Source organism: Cuculus canorus, chromosome 5 (genome assembly GCF_017976375.1).
Source record: "Cuculus canorus isolate bCucCan1 chromosome 5, bCucCan1.pri, whole genome shotgun sequence".
Taxonomy (NCBI): domain Eukaryota; kingdom Metazoa; phylum Chordata; class Aves; order Cuculiformes; family Cuculidae; genus Cuculus; species Cuculus canorus.
The window spans coordinates 3,292,195-3,307,553 of NC_071405.1; the positions used below are offsets into that span (position 1 = coordinate 3,292,195).

The 15,359-nt window shown below is 50.6% G+C and overlaps 1 protein-coding gene across 2 annotated transcripts in view; it reads right to left on the bottom strand.

The window, feature by feature from the left end:
• Window positions 1-15,091, bottom strand: part of TXNDC16 (thioredoxin domain containing 16) — a 50,594-nt gene extending 35,503 nt beyond the window's left edge. For both annotated transcript variants that reach the window (XM_054068525.1, XM_054068526.1), the window contains exons 1-7: window positions 14,664-15,091; window positions 8,627-8,830; window positions 6,661-6,743; window positions 5,149-5,222; window positions 3,648-3,722; window positions 2,557-2,678; window positions 1,994-2,084 (exon numbers count right to left, since the gene is read on the bottom strand). In XM_054068525.1, coding sequence (XP_053924500.1) covers window positions 1,994-2,084; window positions 2,557-2,678; window positions 3,648-3,722; window positions 5,149-5,222; window positions 6,661-6,743; window positions 8,627-8,795 — 614 coding nt within the window. In that variant the 5' untranslated portion in view covers window positions 8,796-8,830; window positions 14,664-15,091. The remainder of the gene's footprint in view (window positions 1-1,993; window positions 2,085-2,556; window positions 2,679-3,647; window positions 3,723-5,148; window positions 5,223-6,660; window positions 6,744-8,626; window positions 8,831-14,663) is intronic.
• Window positions 15,092-15,359: the final 268 nt, after the last annotated feature.

The following is a 15,359-nucleotide window of genomic DNA, read 5'->3' on the forward strand; positions in this document are numbered from 1 at the left end:
TGTTTGCTGACATGTTTTACAGGGCACATGATCCTCAAGTTCTGGGTTTGCAGGTTTCACAGGTACAATTGTGTCCAAATGCCTTTCAGAACCGTCCTGAACATCTAATGAAGACTCTGGCTCACCAGATGTAAACGACCCCAACCCCAAAGCAGTTGGCTCAGCATGAGAAGGACTCAAATTAAGCTTTTCTTAGTTGACCAGCCATGCTGCTGCAGTGGAGACCCTGGCAGGAGGTGGACAGTTGAAGTCTACAGTTTTGCTCATGTATTTTTTTGCTCACTGATGCATAAGGAATTCTGAACAACATTGGTTTTGGCTGTGCCAAAGGAAGCAGTGAGATCAAGTTCCCCAGATGGTTCCCAGGTTAGTCATTCCTGCTCCAACACTGGTGTTGGCCACTGGGTTAACCTTGGGAAGCCACCTTCCTTTTCCTATGCACCATTCCCCACCTCTAACAGAGGGATCACCTTTGTAAAGGGTTTCAAGATGTCTCTATGGAAGAGCAGAGCAGAGTATTAAGACCTCAAAACCTTCTGCCCTGGTTGGCTGAAAGCTACTCATGTCTGAAAGAGTGGTGAAGCATTGGACAACGCTGCCCAAGGTAGTGGTGGAGTCTCCATCCCTGCAAGGGTTAAAAAAGCATATAGATGCGGCACTTGAGGACATGGTTAACTAGGTACGAGGGTGTTGGGTTGATGGTTGGACTGGATGAGCTTAGAAATAACCAACCTTAATGATTCTGTGACTCTATGTCGATGAAGCTACCACCATTTCACCAGATAAGCAGGTGGGCTTTAGTGTCCTTCCTGCTTTAAGCAGAATGAAGCCAATTCCTCTCCAAATGACAACGGTGCCATCTACTGGCAGCCACAAAATGTGTCCCTGAGCATGATCATAGCAACCTGATGTAGATGGAGGTGTCCCTGCCCATGGCAGAGGGATTGTATGTTACCGGATGGGCTTTAAGATCCCTTCCAAACCAAACCATTTTATGATTCTACAAAGGATGGGATGGCACCTCAAGAAGCACCTGTGGCCACTGTGGAGTGAGATATGGAGATGGATGAGCTTCACTCTGACCCACTCGAGCAGTTCTTGTGCTTCTCAGATGGCCAGACTTGCTCACCAAAGCACAAGGCTGAGTGCTCTAAGACACATGACGAGCTACATCAGCCCCCCTGGAAACCCCATGGCTGGGGTTTGATCAGTCAGCTATGGGAAGGAGACAGTGGGGTCTCCTGTGAAATCCCGTTGAATGAATAGTCACAAATGGCAGAGAATCATAGAACGGTTTGGGCTGGAAGGGACCATAAAGCCATACCAGTAGTAGGGACACCTCCCCCCGGATCAGGGGCTCCAAGCCCCATCCAACCTGGCCTTGAAGACCTCCAGGGATGGGGCAGCCACCATTGCTCTGAGCAGCCAGGGCCTCCCCACCCTCACAGGAGAGCATTTCTTCCTAGGATCTCATCTCAGTCTCCCCTCTCTAAGCTTAAAATCATCCCTCCTCATCCTGTCACTGTAGTCTCTTATAAAGAGCCCCTCCCCAGCTTTCTTGGAGCCTCTTTCAGTACTGGAAGCTGCCCTAATGCCTCCCCAGAACCTTCTCTTCTCCAGGCTGAACAACCACAACTCTCTCAGCCTGTCCTCGTATAGGAGGTGCTCCAGCCCTTGGATCATCTTCATGGCCTTCTCTGGACTCACTCTAACAGCTCCATATCTTTTCTGTGCAGAGGGCTCCAGAACTGACACAGGGCTCCAGGTGAGGTCTCATGAGAGTGGAGTAAAGGGAGAGAATCACCCCTACTCCAAATCCAGGAACACAAGCAGCAGTTCACTTTGGAGAAGCAAACCACATGTGCCTGTCCACCCTTGGCATAACACCCTAATATTATCCCAGCTTTGACCTGGGAATCTGAGACACTAAAAGCAGAGCCAACAGTCCAGTGGAGCAGCTATCCCTGGGGTGCGTGTCTTTGTTAGGACATACCCAGTGTCCTTCCACAGTGTTGCCTCAGTCGTCAGAACAAACTGGTGGACAGTCCCATAGACAAAAGCTGCCTCCATCACCGCTCTGTGCTCTGCAAAGAGAAAAGCAAAAGAAACTCATCTCAGCTCCCTCCAGATCTCCCTCTTTATCCTTCCCAGCTCAGGCTCTCAGGGACCCCCAGTAAAAAGTCGCAGCTGGCTGAAGACACACAACAAAGGCAACTGGAGCTGAATGCAGTTGCTGATGACCACTAAACACAGATGTGGTAGAAGTGAACCCAACCAGAGATCTGCCAATGGGTTTATTATTTACTAAGACAGCACCCGCTGGCTTCTTTTCCCCCTCATTTTCTTCTCTCAAAGTTTGCGTGCTCCCACTAAAACTTCTCTGGTACAACTGAACCCTTTGGAAACGCAGCAAGACAAACAGAGGTGGAGAACTTGTGTCTAGGTAGCTGTTTCGTGTTTCCTTGATCCTCCATGGTCAGGAAAAAAAAGGTCTCTTCCACCTTAGTGAAAAAGGCTCCAGAATGAGAGCAAAGATGAAAAGCTGAGTGTTGGTACCTGCCGTCCCAGTAGCTGGTACGTAGGCAAAGACCATGTTCGACCTTCCTTTCAACGCATTTTCAATGTTCTGAAGATCTGCTAGGGTTTCAACGTATTTAACTTCGTTGAAGAGCAGGGCACTGTGGAGTCAGAAAAACATCATTAGCGAGCGTTTTCTTTTACGAGTGAATGTGCAGCCACATTAGTGTGATGGGAAAAACAAGATAAAACGGCAGCTTATTGCTGGCAGATGGAAGATTCACAGCCAAATACTGCTGCCCAGATGCTTCTGATTCTTCTCAAGGGCATAGATTGAACAGGGTCAAACCATACCAAGGAGAGAACCAGCGTTCTGCTCGGCTGGGAGCAGCCTCTGGAATATGTGAGACTTCTATTCATAGAATCATGGAGTGGTTTGGGTTGGAAGCGACCTTAAAAGCCCATCCAGTTCTACCCCCTGCCATGGGCAGGGACATCTTCCACTGGATCAGGGGCTCCAAGCCCCATTCAACCTGGTCTTCAACACCTCCAGGGCAGACACAGCTTCTTTGGGCAACATGGGCCAGTGCCTCACCACCCTGCAGCCCCCTTCGGGCCCTCAGATCATCTTTGTGGCCTCCTCTGGACCCATTCCAATAGATCCGTGTCCTTCCTGTGCTGAGGACTTCAGAACCGGACAAAGAACTCCAGGTGGGGTCTCACCAGAGCAGAGGAGCACTGCTGGCCACGCTTCTTTTGATGTGGCCCAGGACATGGTTGGCCTTCTGGGCTGCGAGCACGCATTGCCGGCTCATGTTGAGCTTCTCATCCCCCAGCACCTCAGATCCTTCTCCTCAGGGCTGCTCTCAAACTCTTTTTCCTCCCAAGTTGTACTGAAACCACAGATTGCCCTGATCCAAGTGTAGGACCTTGCACTTGGCCTTGTTGAACCTCATGAGGTTCACACAGTGCCACTTCTCCAGCTCACCCAGGTCCTTCTGGATAACATTCCATCCTTCTGGCATGACAACTGCACCACTCAGCTTGGTGTTATTTATGCAAAACTTTATATCAACAGGTGAAAGTGGAAAGAAAATGATTTTACAGAGATGAATCTGGTCTGTACTTACAACAAAATGTTTGCAACAATGGAGTTCACGTCAAACAAGGCATCGGTGGGGAACTCTCTGATCAGCACATTACCTCTGGGGAGGGAAGAAAAGAGCATCACCAACAAAACTAAAGATGAACTGCATGTATTAAATGAATTTTTACTCTGCTGAAGGAATCCAGGTATCCACTAGCAGATACAGCTGGTATGACATCCAGGAAGATGTCAGGACTGAATTTAGGGATTTTGAAAGACAAGATGTCCATGCAACGCTGGTTTAGTGAAGTCCCCTCAGGCACTGCCATTTCACTCAGTCCTGGGGGCTGTTGATGAGAAGCCTAGCACAGGTCTCAATATCACCCCATACATCCCTACTACCTCAAGCTGCACCAGAGGAGGTTTAGATTGGATATTAGGAAAAAATTCTTTGCTAAAAGAGTAGTGAAGCATTCGAAGACGTTGCCCAGGGAAGTGGTGGAGTCTCCTTCCCTGGATGTGTTCAAAAAGCATGTAGACATGCCACTTTTGGATGTGGTTTAGCAGGCACCGTGGGGTTGGGCTGACGGTTGGACTGGATGATCTTAGAGGTTCTTTCCCAACCTTAAAGGTTCTATGATTCCATGTTTCTGTGGGTCACGTACAACAGTTAATGAGACCTGCACTGATACACAGAGAAGCTTCCAGCTGACAACCCATGGAAAAAACAAGAGCTAAGCCTTCTCCTCCAGAGCAGAAGAGTTAACCACACCAGCAGGAAGAGCATCAAAGATTTTCTTCCTAGGAGCAAATCCAAAACCTGTCTGAGTGTAGCTTGGAGGATGTGGTGGTAGGAGCACATATGGGCAGAACAACACTGATGGAGGATTTCTCTTAGAGGCTTAGAATGGTTTGGGTTGGAAGGGGCCTCTACAGGTCATCCAGTCCAACACCCCTGCAAGAGCAGGGACATCTTCAATTCGATCAGGTTGCTCAGAGCCCCATCCAACCTGACCTTGAATGTTTCCAGGGATGGGGCATCCACTGTGTCCCTGGGCACTCTACGCCAGTGCCTCACCACTCTCTTTGTAAAGAATTTTTTCCTTATATCCAGTCTGAATGTCCCCTCCCTTAGTTTAAAACCACTATTCCTTGTCCTGTCACAACAGACCTTGCTATAAAGCCCCTCCCCAGCTTTCCTGGAGCCTCTTTTAGTGCTGGAAGGTGCTCTAAGGTCTGCTCGGAGCCTCCTCTTCTCCAGGCTGAACAATCCCAACTCTTTCAGCCCCTCTTGTGGTTTCATGTAGCAGCACAGCCCTCTGCTGCTCAAAAGGAACACAGGGCAGGATGGGTGGTTTCGCACTGAGGACACAACACCTATTTCGTGTGTGTTGGACCTTTTGAGGTACTTTTCACTAAACTCTGTGAGTCACTGCTGTCCTCATGGCTCCTCTCTTCTTACAGAGACACTTTTGACCACTGACAGCGTTTCCCTCAAACACTTGCACTGGAATCACAGTGGGACACCCAGAAAATCCCCTCACCTGAACAGATAGGCTTTCCTTACTGCGTTTTCTTTCCTGCAGTATCTTGAGACATCCTCTTTAGGACAATTAACCTAAACACCAAAAGCATGTAATTAGACATTCAGGTCCACACATGGTTATAAAGATACAGCACTACAACTTTCTTCCATTCGAGAGTGCAAATATGGCCTTTCCAAACCTGCTGGGAGAGGAAAAATATAATAAAATGGAGTTCAGACCTTGGGATTTGAGCTTGTTCTTCAGTCCTCCAGCTCAGCCTGCCTTGAATTAGGTCAGATAGGATCAAGAGATCCCAGAGAATTCATGGCTGCCCCATCCCTGGAGGTGTTCAAGGCCAGGTTGGATGGAGCTTGGAGCAACCTGATCCGGTGGGACGTGTCCCTGCCCACGGCAAGTGGGTGAAACTGGATGGGGTTTAAGGTCCCATCCAACCCAAACCATTTTATGATTCTATTATCTGTGCAGCATATTCAAAGTGACAAATCGCTGCTCGATTTTTAAACTCACCCCCGTATCTGCAGGAAATTAAATCTGCACATGCATATTTGTAAGCAATTCTTATAATCTTATTACACTTGCCTAAATTTGTAATGCCCTGATCTAAATCTGCATAAAGTTTCAGCTAAAAAAACCTCTTCATATGAAATATTTATTGCCCTGAATTGAAACACAGTGAACTGACCCCATCCAACGTTCTTTACAGTTTGAGCTGGTAGGAGGGAGATATGGAGGGAGCTGGACAAGTCCCACAGAGTGACATGAGCAGGCTGATGCCCTCCTGTGCAGCACGTTGGAGATTGTACTCCTTCTGCCATGCCCATGGGTACACGGCAAGGACCAGGCAGCTCCCATGCACCCATGCAGCTTCTGGGAGGCCAGATTAGATCAGCGATCCCAGTACACGGAGCTGCCCATGAAAAAGACCAATCTGTGGGGAAATTATGAGTAACTAAATTTGTTTGGAGACACTAGCACATCATTGAGCCTTCCCAGGACACAGGAGTCGGATGCCTTGGTCTGCCAACATCTGCTTTCTTCATAGCATTGTAGAATCACAGAATTTGGGTTTGGGTTGGAAGGGACCTCAAAGCCTATGCAGTTCCACCCCTGCCATGGGCAGGGATACCTCCCACTGGATCAGGTTGCTCCAAGCCCCATCCAACCTGGCCTGGAACACATCCAGGGATGGGGCAGCCACCACTGCTCTGGGTAACCTGGGCCAGGGCCTCCCCACCCTCACAGGAAAACATTTCTTCCCAATATGTCATCTCAATCTCCCCTCTTTCAGCTGAAAACCACCCCTCCCTTGTTCTATCCCTTCACTCTCTTACGAAGAGCCTGTTTCCAGCTTCCCTGGAGCCCCTTTCAGTACTAGAAGTCTGCTATTCTTGTGGGGTCACACTGCTCCCAGGCCCCAAGGTGGGTCGACGGAAGCTCTGTCCACCTTGTAGGAAGCCCCACAGAAACAAGCTGCAGAAATAGCCTGTCCTGCTCCTCATCTTCATTTACCTTCACCACCGAAATGCCATAGTCGTGGAGGGCCTCAGTCGAGTCCTCAATCCGCTCCAAGAAGGGCTGGGCACCAGGAGAACCTGAAACAATGAAAACAAGCTGTTTTCCATCCCTTCTTCTCACAGAGGAGGTGGGCAAGACAGGGCAAGCAGCAGCTGTGCGCTGGCATGGTAACAGCTTGCTTAGGTCCCCATGCAAGCGTCCCTGGGACATTCGAGCAGCTCCGAGCAGGGCAAACAGGGAGCTGAGTAAGACAGAAGGACTGGAACTGGGTTTGTCAGATGGGTGCTGCTGGGCTGGGCTGTAGGTCCTCAGAACCAAGAGCATCCTCCTGTGCTCTGGTTTGAGCTCAAGTAGAACCAATTCTCTAACTTTCAGCTAAACCTCTTCTAGGCAACTTCATTTTCTGGAGGTTAATAACATGTCTTTCAGACAGCGTCTGCCTCTCTGTGTGATAACGCCTGATGTTTATCATCAAGTTAACGGGACATTGGCATGTAGAGCATTGGTGCTCCTCGAGTCAGTGGAATGCCCTAAGTCAAAGGGTGAAAAAGAGTTGCACCTTCAGGGTGGAGCAGACGGGAGAGGTGACCCAAAAGTGATCAACAGAGGATTCCATGCCATATAAGTTACACTCAGTATAAAACTTAGGATTCATGAAGGTCAAGCCCTCTTCTTCATTGGCCAACATCCAGTGAGGACCTTGTCCATCTGTCTGCCCCTGATCGTGGTCTGTGCGTTCAGCATTTGAGTCCAGCTCCTGCCTGCTGTTGAGTTAAGTTCAGGACATCCCTCCGCCTGCTTGGTAGGATCAGTGGTGATGTATAATCATTGAGGGATTCAACTTTGTACATTCGTACCTATTTTGTTATTCTCTTATTATTTTCTTTTCTATTATTATTGTTTCATTAACACTTGTTTTAGGTTTTCTAACCCACAAGTCTCATTGTCCTGCTCCGGCAGAGGGGTTGGACTGGATGACCTCTAACAGTCCTTTCCAATCCAAAGCATTCTATGATTCCACGATTTCCCTCTCCTCTTTCCCATTGTAGGTGGAACCGGGATCAAAATCGGTCAGTTAGGGGTCAGTTCAGCTGCTGACCTGGCCGAGAGGGTGCTAAGCTGGGACACTCCTGCCATGCACCGAGACAGTGCTTGACCCAACACGGTCTTGCTCTTACTCAAAAATCAAGGTATTCACTGACACAAAACTATGGGCAACAAGACAAATGCTCCCAGACTTCCCCCTTTCCTTTCTAACGTGCCCAGCCTTCAACACCAACATGGGAGCTGGGCTGATGTCTCAGCCCATGGAGACGTCTCTGGGAAAACACATCTGGGGGTCACGAAGGAGGAGGAGAAGAAAGAGAAGGGCAAGAACTTCCCTGTAATTCTTGACAGCCCTTAATTTCCCAGTATGCAAGAGAGACACCATCCTAAATCTCCCCTTCCCCATGGGAGAAACCCAGCCCCTTTGAGGGGACAACTCCTTACCTGGCTGGGTTTCTCTTCCATGGTATGTCCAGAAAATAATCCAGACAGTTAAAGAAGAGGCTTGGAGGAGCACACCTGGGGACAGAGCCAGGAGAGAACTCCAAGAGGGCTCTGCCCACCAGGAGCACTTGGGGCTGGGCAAAACCAAACTTGCCAGCTGAGCTAGATCTGCTCTTCAAGAGGTGAAAGAGTGGTGAAGCCCTGGCAGAGGCTGCTCAGAGCAGTGGTGGAGTCTCCATCCCCAGAGGGGTTCAAACAACATCTGGATGAGGCACTTGGGGACATGGTTTAGTGGGCACGGTGGGGTTGGGCTGAATGAATTTTAGAAGTCTTTTCCAACCTTTATGAGCCTATGGTTGAAAATCACTTTGGGTTTAGAAAGCTGAGGAATTACCTCTTCATTTCACCACCTTCACAGGAGCCCTTGGTGAAAACAGGCTGATATAAATACAGACTGTTAAATACGTACCATTGTGGCTGAAATAAGCCAGGGATGCTCTGCCAGCTTGCAAGCTACTGAAATACTCCTGTGGGCTTAGCTCCTGCAGCAGCCTCGCGCTTCCCCACGTTGGGATGGAAGAAGCCCAGAAAAGCAGGAAAGAGAAGGAAGAAACTCTTCTGTCCTTTTGGGCTGACATGGCCGTTTTCCACTACAGGCACGGGAGAGTCACAACTGGGAACAAAAAAAATCAAACACAGACAGGTTCAGATTGGACATCAGGAAAAATTTCTTCATGGAAAGGGTTCTCAGGCCCTGGCAGAGGCTGCCCAGGGAGGTGGTGGAGTTCCCATCCCTGGAGCATCTTTTCCAACCTTAGTGATTCTATAAGTGCTCCTGAAAGAGGTGTTCACAAAGGGATGGGCCACGTTGCCCACTTCAGACCATGCCAAATGACACGGGAAGGTTCAAGGTCCCTTCCCCTTTGCCTGCCTCATCTCTCCACCATTTTAGGTTTCAACTACACCAAACGTGAGACGGGTTTGTGCGAACTTCTCACACCTTGCCTCTTCTCCAGCCTCATGTTATTCCAATACTGGTGGCACAGGAGCAGAATCTATGACCCACACCAGGCTGCAGGGCAGTCCCAGGAGCTTCTCTTCCATGTCAGGTCTCCAGGTGGGGCTGGTTAGGAGAGAAGCCAAGGAAATTTGTGAGATGCTTCAGAGATCGGGACAAAGACCACACATGCAAGTCTGGTGCCAGGGTTCAGCCCTGCCTGGGCGGCTTAACTCCTCCTGCTTAACTCCTCCTGGTCATATTATGGGGCTCAGAAGAGCTTCAGGTGGACAACCACTATGAGGCGAGAAAAAATACCTTCTCTTCACTTCACACCCTTAATATTAGGTTCCTTCACAGCCTGCTCTTCAGGTATGGGGCTTTGGTGCTGAGTGTGCAAGAGCACGGCTCCTTCTTGGTCAGACAAAGCTGGAATTGAAGCCATGTAGAAGCTGCTTTGCACCACGAGCTGCATCTGTTTTCGCTAACAAACGCTCCTGTGTGCAGGGACCGTCACTCCCTCCGGCACCCATCAGATGCTGTCAGCTTCCTACTACTGCTCTGTGATGAACCCAAACTCAAACGCTCAAAACCAAACGGGCAAAGTCCCTTTGCCTCACTCCAAGAGCAGGGAGTGAGTGAAAACCAAGCATGCTCCACCTTCACAGGCTTCCTCTCACGTAGGTGAGGTGTTTGGAACAAAGACAGCGCTGAGAAAGGAATGTTGTTTTCTCTTTTCATCTGAAAGTCTCCAGTTCTCTCCTTTCCAGCTTTGGTAAGTGCCAGGCACTTCTGGTCCTTCGCCCTTCCATCTGTTCCTGGGATGGAGATTGGGGCCAGAGGGACGATTTTTATTAAACGACAAACTTGGCTAAAACAGGGTGGAAAAATAAACTCAATCCGGGAACATGGGAACCAGCCTGGGCCAAACAGGAGAGCTTTCTGTCCAGGAGGCGAGAGGAGCAGCCTTCAATGATCCTATCTGGGTGCCAACAGTCTAAAAACACAACTCCAACCTTTACTCAGCCACAATCTCGTTTCACATCTCCTCTGGCTCGTGCAGGTTTTCCAGCATCCTCCTTTTTGTCCTCTCCACATCCCCACGTGACTCCTGCTCCCCTCTCCTTGTTCCCCTCCTGAAGTCAGTCCCATCTGCCCCACTGTGCCCCCTCGCCGTCCCACATCCCCGCTCCTCCTCACCCTGTCCCATCCCACCACCCTCACCCCTGCTCCTCCCATGCTTTTCTCACCCTTCACACTAAAATGTCTGCTCAACTCTTCTCTCCTCATGTCCTCTCACCTCCTCATCGCTCCATCCCGCCCAGCACCTTCCCTCTGTGTCACATAAAAATCCCAACTCGAACATTCAGCTTTTTAGGCCATTTCCTCTGTCATCTCTTTTCCATCAATGGAAAATTAACACCACGGGGCTGGAAAGAGCCAGAACCTTGCACCGCAGGCTCTTGCGGGATTACCAGGTATGTGTGGACCTCCAAGACAGAGCTGGACAAGGTGGTTAAGGCCACCATAGATGACCTAAAGTGAAAGCAAATACAGCACAGACACCCAGCACAAACTCCTGATATCCCATAAATACCTCTTGTGAGGCATCAGTTTCGTCTGGGAATCCCACACCGGCTGGGATCCTCGCAGCACCTCTGTGATCCCGTCCACTCCCCGTGATGTCCTGCCTTGCAGAGCCACCAGCTGCCAACATTTATTACCGCGGAAGCAGCAGAGCGTTTCATTCAAAGGAAGGTGATGTGGGGTGGCTTTTGAGATACACAAGAGAAACGCTGTCCTGGACTGCACAGGCAGCCAGGTGCCCTAGAATCATGGAATCTTGGAATGGTTTAGGTTGGAAAGGACCTCAAAGCCCATCCAGTTCCACCCTCTGCCATGGGCAGGGACACCTCCCACTGGATCAGGGGCTCCAAGCCCCATCCAACCTGGCCTTGAACCCCTCCAGGGATGGGGCAGCCACCACTGCTCTGGGCACCCTGGGCCAGGGCCTCCCCACCCTCACAATAAATTCCTTCCCAAGATCTCATCTCAATCTCCCGTCTTTCAGCTGAAAACTGTTCCTCCTTGTCCTATTCCTGCATTCCCTGATTCAGAGCCCCTCCCCAGCTTTCCTGGAGCCCCTTTCAGTCCTGGAAGCCGCTTTAACATCTCCCTGGAGCCTCCTCTTCTCCAGGCTGAACAACCCCAACTCTCTCAGCCTGTCCTCAGAGCAGAGGTGCTCCAAACCTCAGATCATCTTCATGGCCTCCTCTCAAACCGCTCCAACAGATCCACGTCCTTCCTGTGCTGTGCATTCCAGAACTGAACACAGGGCTCCAGGTGGGGTCTCACCAGAGCAGAGCAGAGGGGCAGAATCCCCTCCCTCCCTGCTGCTCCCACTGCTTTGGATGCAGCCCAGGACACGGTTGGTTTCTGGGCTGTGAGCGCACGTTGCCGGCTCACGATGAGCTTCTCCTCCTCCAGCACCCCAAGTCCTCCTCTCAGGGCTGCTCTCAACCCATTCTTCGCCCAGCCTGTAGTTATGCTTGCATCATCTCCATCATCCACGAGCCTCCCTGAACCCAGGGGAAACAGCTCCAACCTGGACTTCAGCTCCAGTGATGTAAAACCTCCCACATCCCTCAGCAGGGTGTTTTCCTCCTGGTAATCCAAAACCCCTACACTTTATGTCTGTTCCAAATACATTACACTGCTGCTTCCCCATTGTTTTTATCTCCTCATATCAGTATCTTCGAGCCTGCACAGCCCTCAGTTGGCAAGTTTGAACTCCCTAGGTAGAAGCTCCCAAACCAGGAGCATTTAAGATGCTGGTAAATAGAGTCACTTGAGCTTCTCCTGTGGTGATCAACACAGCTCAGACCTTTTGTTGCAGCAGGACATTCACCCTGCACCCAGCTGGCACGGGTTTTTGGCTGCCTTTCCTGTGGCAGCAGTTAACCAGTGTGCTGCCCTCCCAGACTGGCAGAGAATACACATAACAACTTGCAAATCCATGCGAAGCAGACTCCATCCCTTGGGTACAAGCGGCTACGCAGGTTCAAGCCCTCTCCTCAGCACAGCTGGATGCCCCAGCACAAATATTCCTGCTGCTGCTGCTGAAAAACGCAAGGGAGAGCACAATGTTGATGGCTCTTCTTGCACTTTGGACCATGCAGAGAGGTTTTCTTTATGGGATCCAGTCAAAATCCCTAAAAAGCTCCATTGCAACCTTCTGCTCTGCAGATTGATGTGAATCCCTCCAGCTTGATCAGAAAGCCCTTCCCAAACGCATCCAACCTGCTTCCAGCTAGTTTGTCTGCTTCCCTGGAAGGATCCAAAAAATGTGTAGACGTGGCACTTTGGAACACGGTTTAGTTGGCACAGTAGGGTTGGGCTGATGGTTGGACTGGATGAGCTTAGAGGTCTTTTCCAACCTTAATGATTCCACGATTCTAAGATGGAAACTGTCTCAATGGGTTATTGTCTGCAAATCTCTTTCCTCCTGAAGAGATGATAACGAGGCTGTTTGGGGCTAAAGAAAGCATCCTTGGGATCCCACTAAAACATCCCTGGATGATGCTGACTGCCCAGTGACAACCTGCTATGTGAAACTGTCACCTCACAGCCCCTTCACTGTCTTGGGGGGGGATAGGTTTGCCATAGAATCTTGGAATCATTAAAGTTGGAAAAGATTTCTAAGCTCATCCAGTCCAACTGTCAGCCCAATCCCACCGTGCCTCCTAAACCATGTCTAAAAGTGTCACATCTACATGCTTTTTGTACCCTTGGAGACGCCACCACTGCCCTGGGCAACCTCTTCCAACGCTTCACCACTCTTTCAGTAAAGAATTTTTTCCTAATATCCAATCTAACCCTCCCCTGGTGCAACTTGAGGCCATTGCCTTACGTCCTATCACTTGTTACCTGGGAGAAGAGACCACCACCCACCTCGCAGCAGATGACCCCAGAACTTCAAGCCTGACAAACTGTTAACAGGTACTGATGACAACTGTTGAGATTGCTTATGTCAAGGAATATTTAAGTTTCCTTTTTCTACGGAGGTTTTATGGAATCCTATAGCTGCCCAGGAATAATGTCACTTCCTAACCAGATATTGCACTGTTTTGCATAGTTTTAACTACATGCATTCCTTCCTCACTCATCTTCAAAGAAATGGCCAGCACCAGCCTTCTCCTAATCAGCAAAGTCAGGTTACTTATCACTACCCAGTTTTGCTGGAACAGAGCTCAACCCAGCTCCTCTCAGTTTATCCAAAGGCAAGTTCTTTCACCCAGTTGACTTGAACAAGGTCAAAAAGCTGCAGTTCCCAACCATTTGGAGCTAGAACCATGCTGAGATGCTTCTCCATGGCTTTGAGGTGGGTGATCACAGGACCAAAATACCTACTGGCCCTTCCCATGCCCCCTTCTTCCCAGCAGCCTGTGGAGGAGGCAGGGGTCACAATCTGCAGCCACGATGCCGTGATTCTGCATCGTCTGCTGCCGTGGTTGTGAGGCTGCTGCCAAGGGAAGACGTTTCCACCAGATTGCCAAGGGAAGTGGTGGCTGCACCATCCCTGGAGGGGTTCCAGGCCAGGTTGGATGGGGCTTGGAGGCCCTGATCCAGTGGGAGGTGTCCCTGCCCATGGCACAGGGGTTGGAATTAGATGATCTTTAAGGTCCCTTCCAACGCAAACTATTCTATGTTTCTATGGTGGATGCTCCAACAAGCCAAGCTGCGATGCCACCATCCACAACAAACTCTTGCTCTGCTTCCAGCCAGAAAGCACATCCCTCGCTGTAGAGGCATTTATGGAATCACCGAATCATTAAGGTTGGAAAAGAACTCTGAGATCATAGAGTCGTTTATCCTGCATTTATCTGAGCAGGCACACTTTTTCAACCAGCAGTGTTTTAAGGACGTTGCAGATTGCTGTGTAATCAGCTCGCGGCGCAAATCCGCGCCAGGGCAGCTCACGAGACATCTGGCACACACCATGTCAGATGATAACGGAGCTCCTTTCTGCGCCGTCGACTCTTCCCCCTACACCAGACGCGCCTGATTTTCAGCTCAGATGAGGGATATGGGTCTGCAGTCAAGATGAGGGCGCTTTGTAGGAGCATCTCATGGTGTCGGGGTAGGAAGCACGTGGACATCAAAGTGCATCCCAGCGTGCTTTGTCTCGATGGGTTATTTTGCAGGGATGCTCCCACTCTACTCCATCTCCTGCCACTTCCCAGAGACTTTCACTTTCATTTTCACTTCCATGTCCTACTTCCAAACACCCCGCAGGGCCTGGCTTGCCAGCCAAGGCTGCAGGAGGGACCCGCTGCCACCTTTCCCTCTGCCCACACTGGGAAAAGGAACGGAGAGCTTCGAAAGAGCTGAAATCCTGCAGCTTCACCCATAGCTCTACCCCTATTTGATCCACCCCTGGGGTCCAACCCCACAAAGTCCTTGGAAAGCAGCTGCCACTGTGATGCTGCTCAGAGGGGATATCACCTACCTGGGCTTCCAGAGCTGAAGTCCTCGGTCTCTCCAACCACAGCTGCTAGGAAAGCATCCCACATCCACATCTCCTTTCAGCAGCTCCCTGGGTGGGAGAATTTGGGATGCATAGTATAAAGCTGATGGATCTGTGCCAGTCTGGTCCTTCCAGGTGGGATCTCCAAGAGCTGAGATCTCTTGGTAGCAGGTGGGCTGCCAGCAGCCCCCGTGGATGCTACGATCTCTCAGCTGGGGAGGGCCTATAGAGAAAAGACACCAGCAGAGCCCCAACCTGCACCTCCCACCCTCCCAGCAGGCTCTCCTTGCATGGAATGCCCTCCAAATTCTTGCCCAAATCCCCTCTCCAGCTCCTGGGATCCCTCTAGGAAAGCTCCCTGCTTCCTAGAGAAATGCTGCCCCTGGATCCCAGCGCTGCTACAGCCACAAGGCGAAGATTCACCCCCCCCAGCACTGCCCCCCACCCCCCAGTTGCTCCCCAGTAGCCACTGGGACCGCCCAGCAAAGCAAATCCCGACCTCCCCATCCCAATAGAAGGCGGGGACGTGAGCTCAAGGAGGCGGGCGGGCGACGTCAACCCAAAAATAGCGAGCGGCGGGGGCGGCCCCTTTGAGTGACGGGCGGCGCGGACCAATCGCGACGTCTCCCCTGGCGAGGAGGGGGCGGGACTTGAGGCAGCCAATGGGAAGCGAGCGCT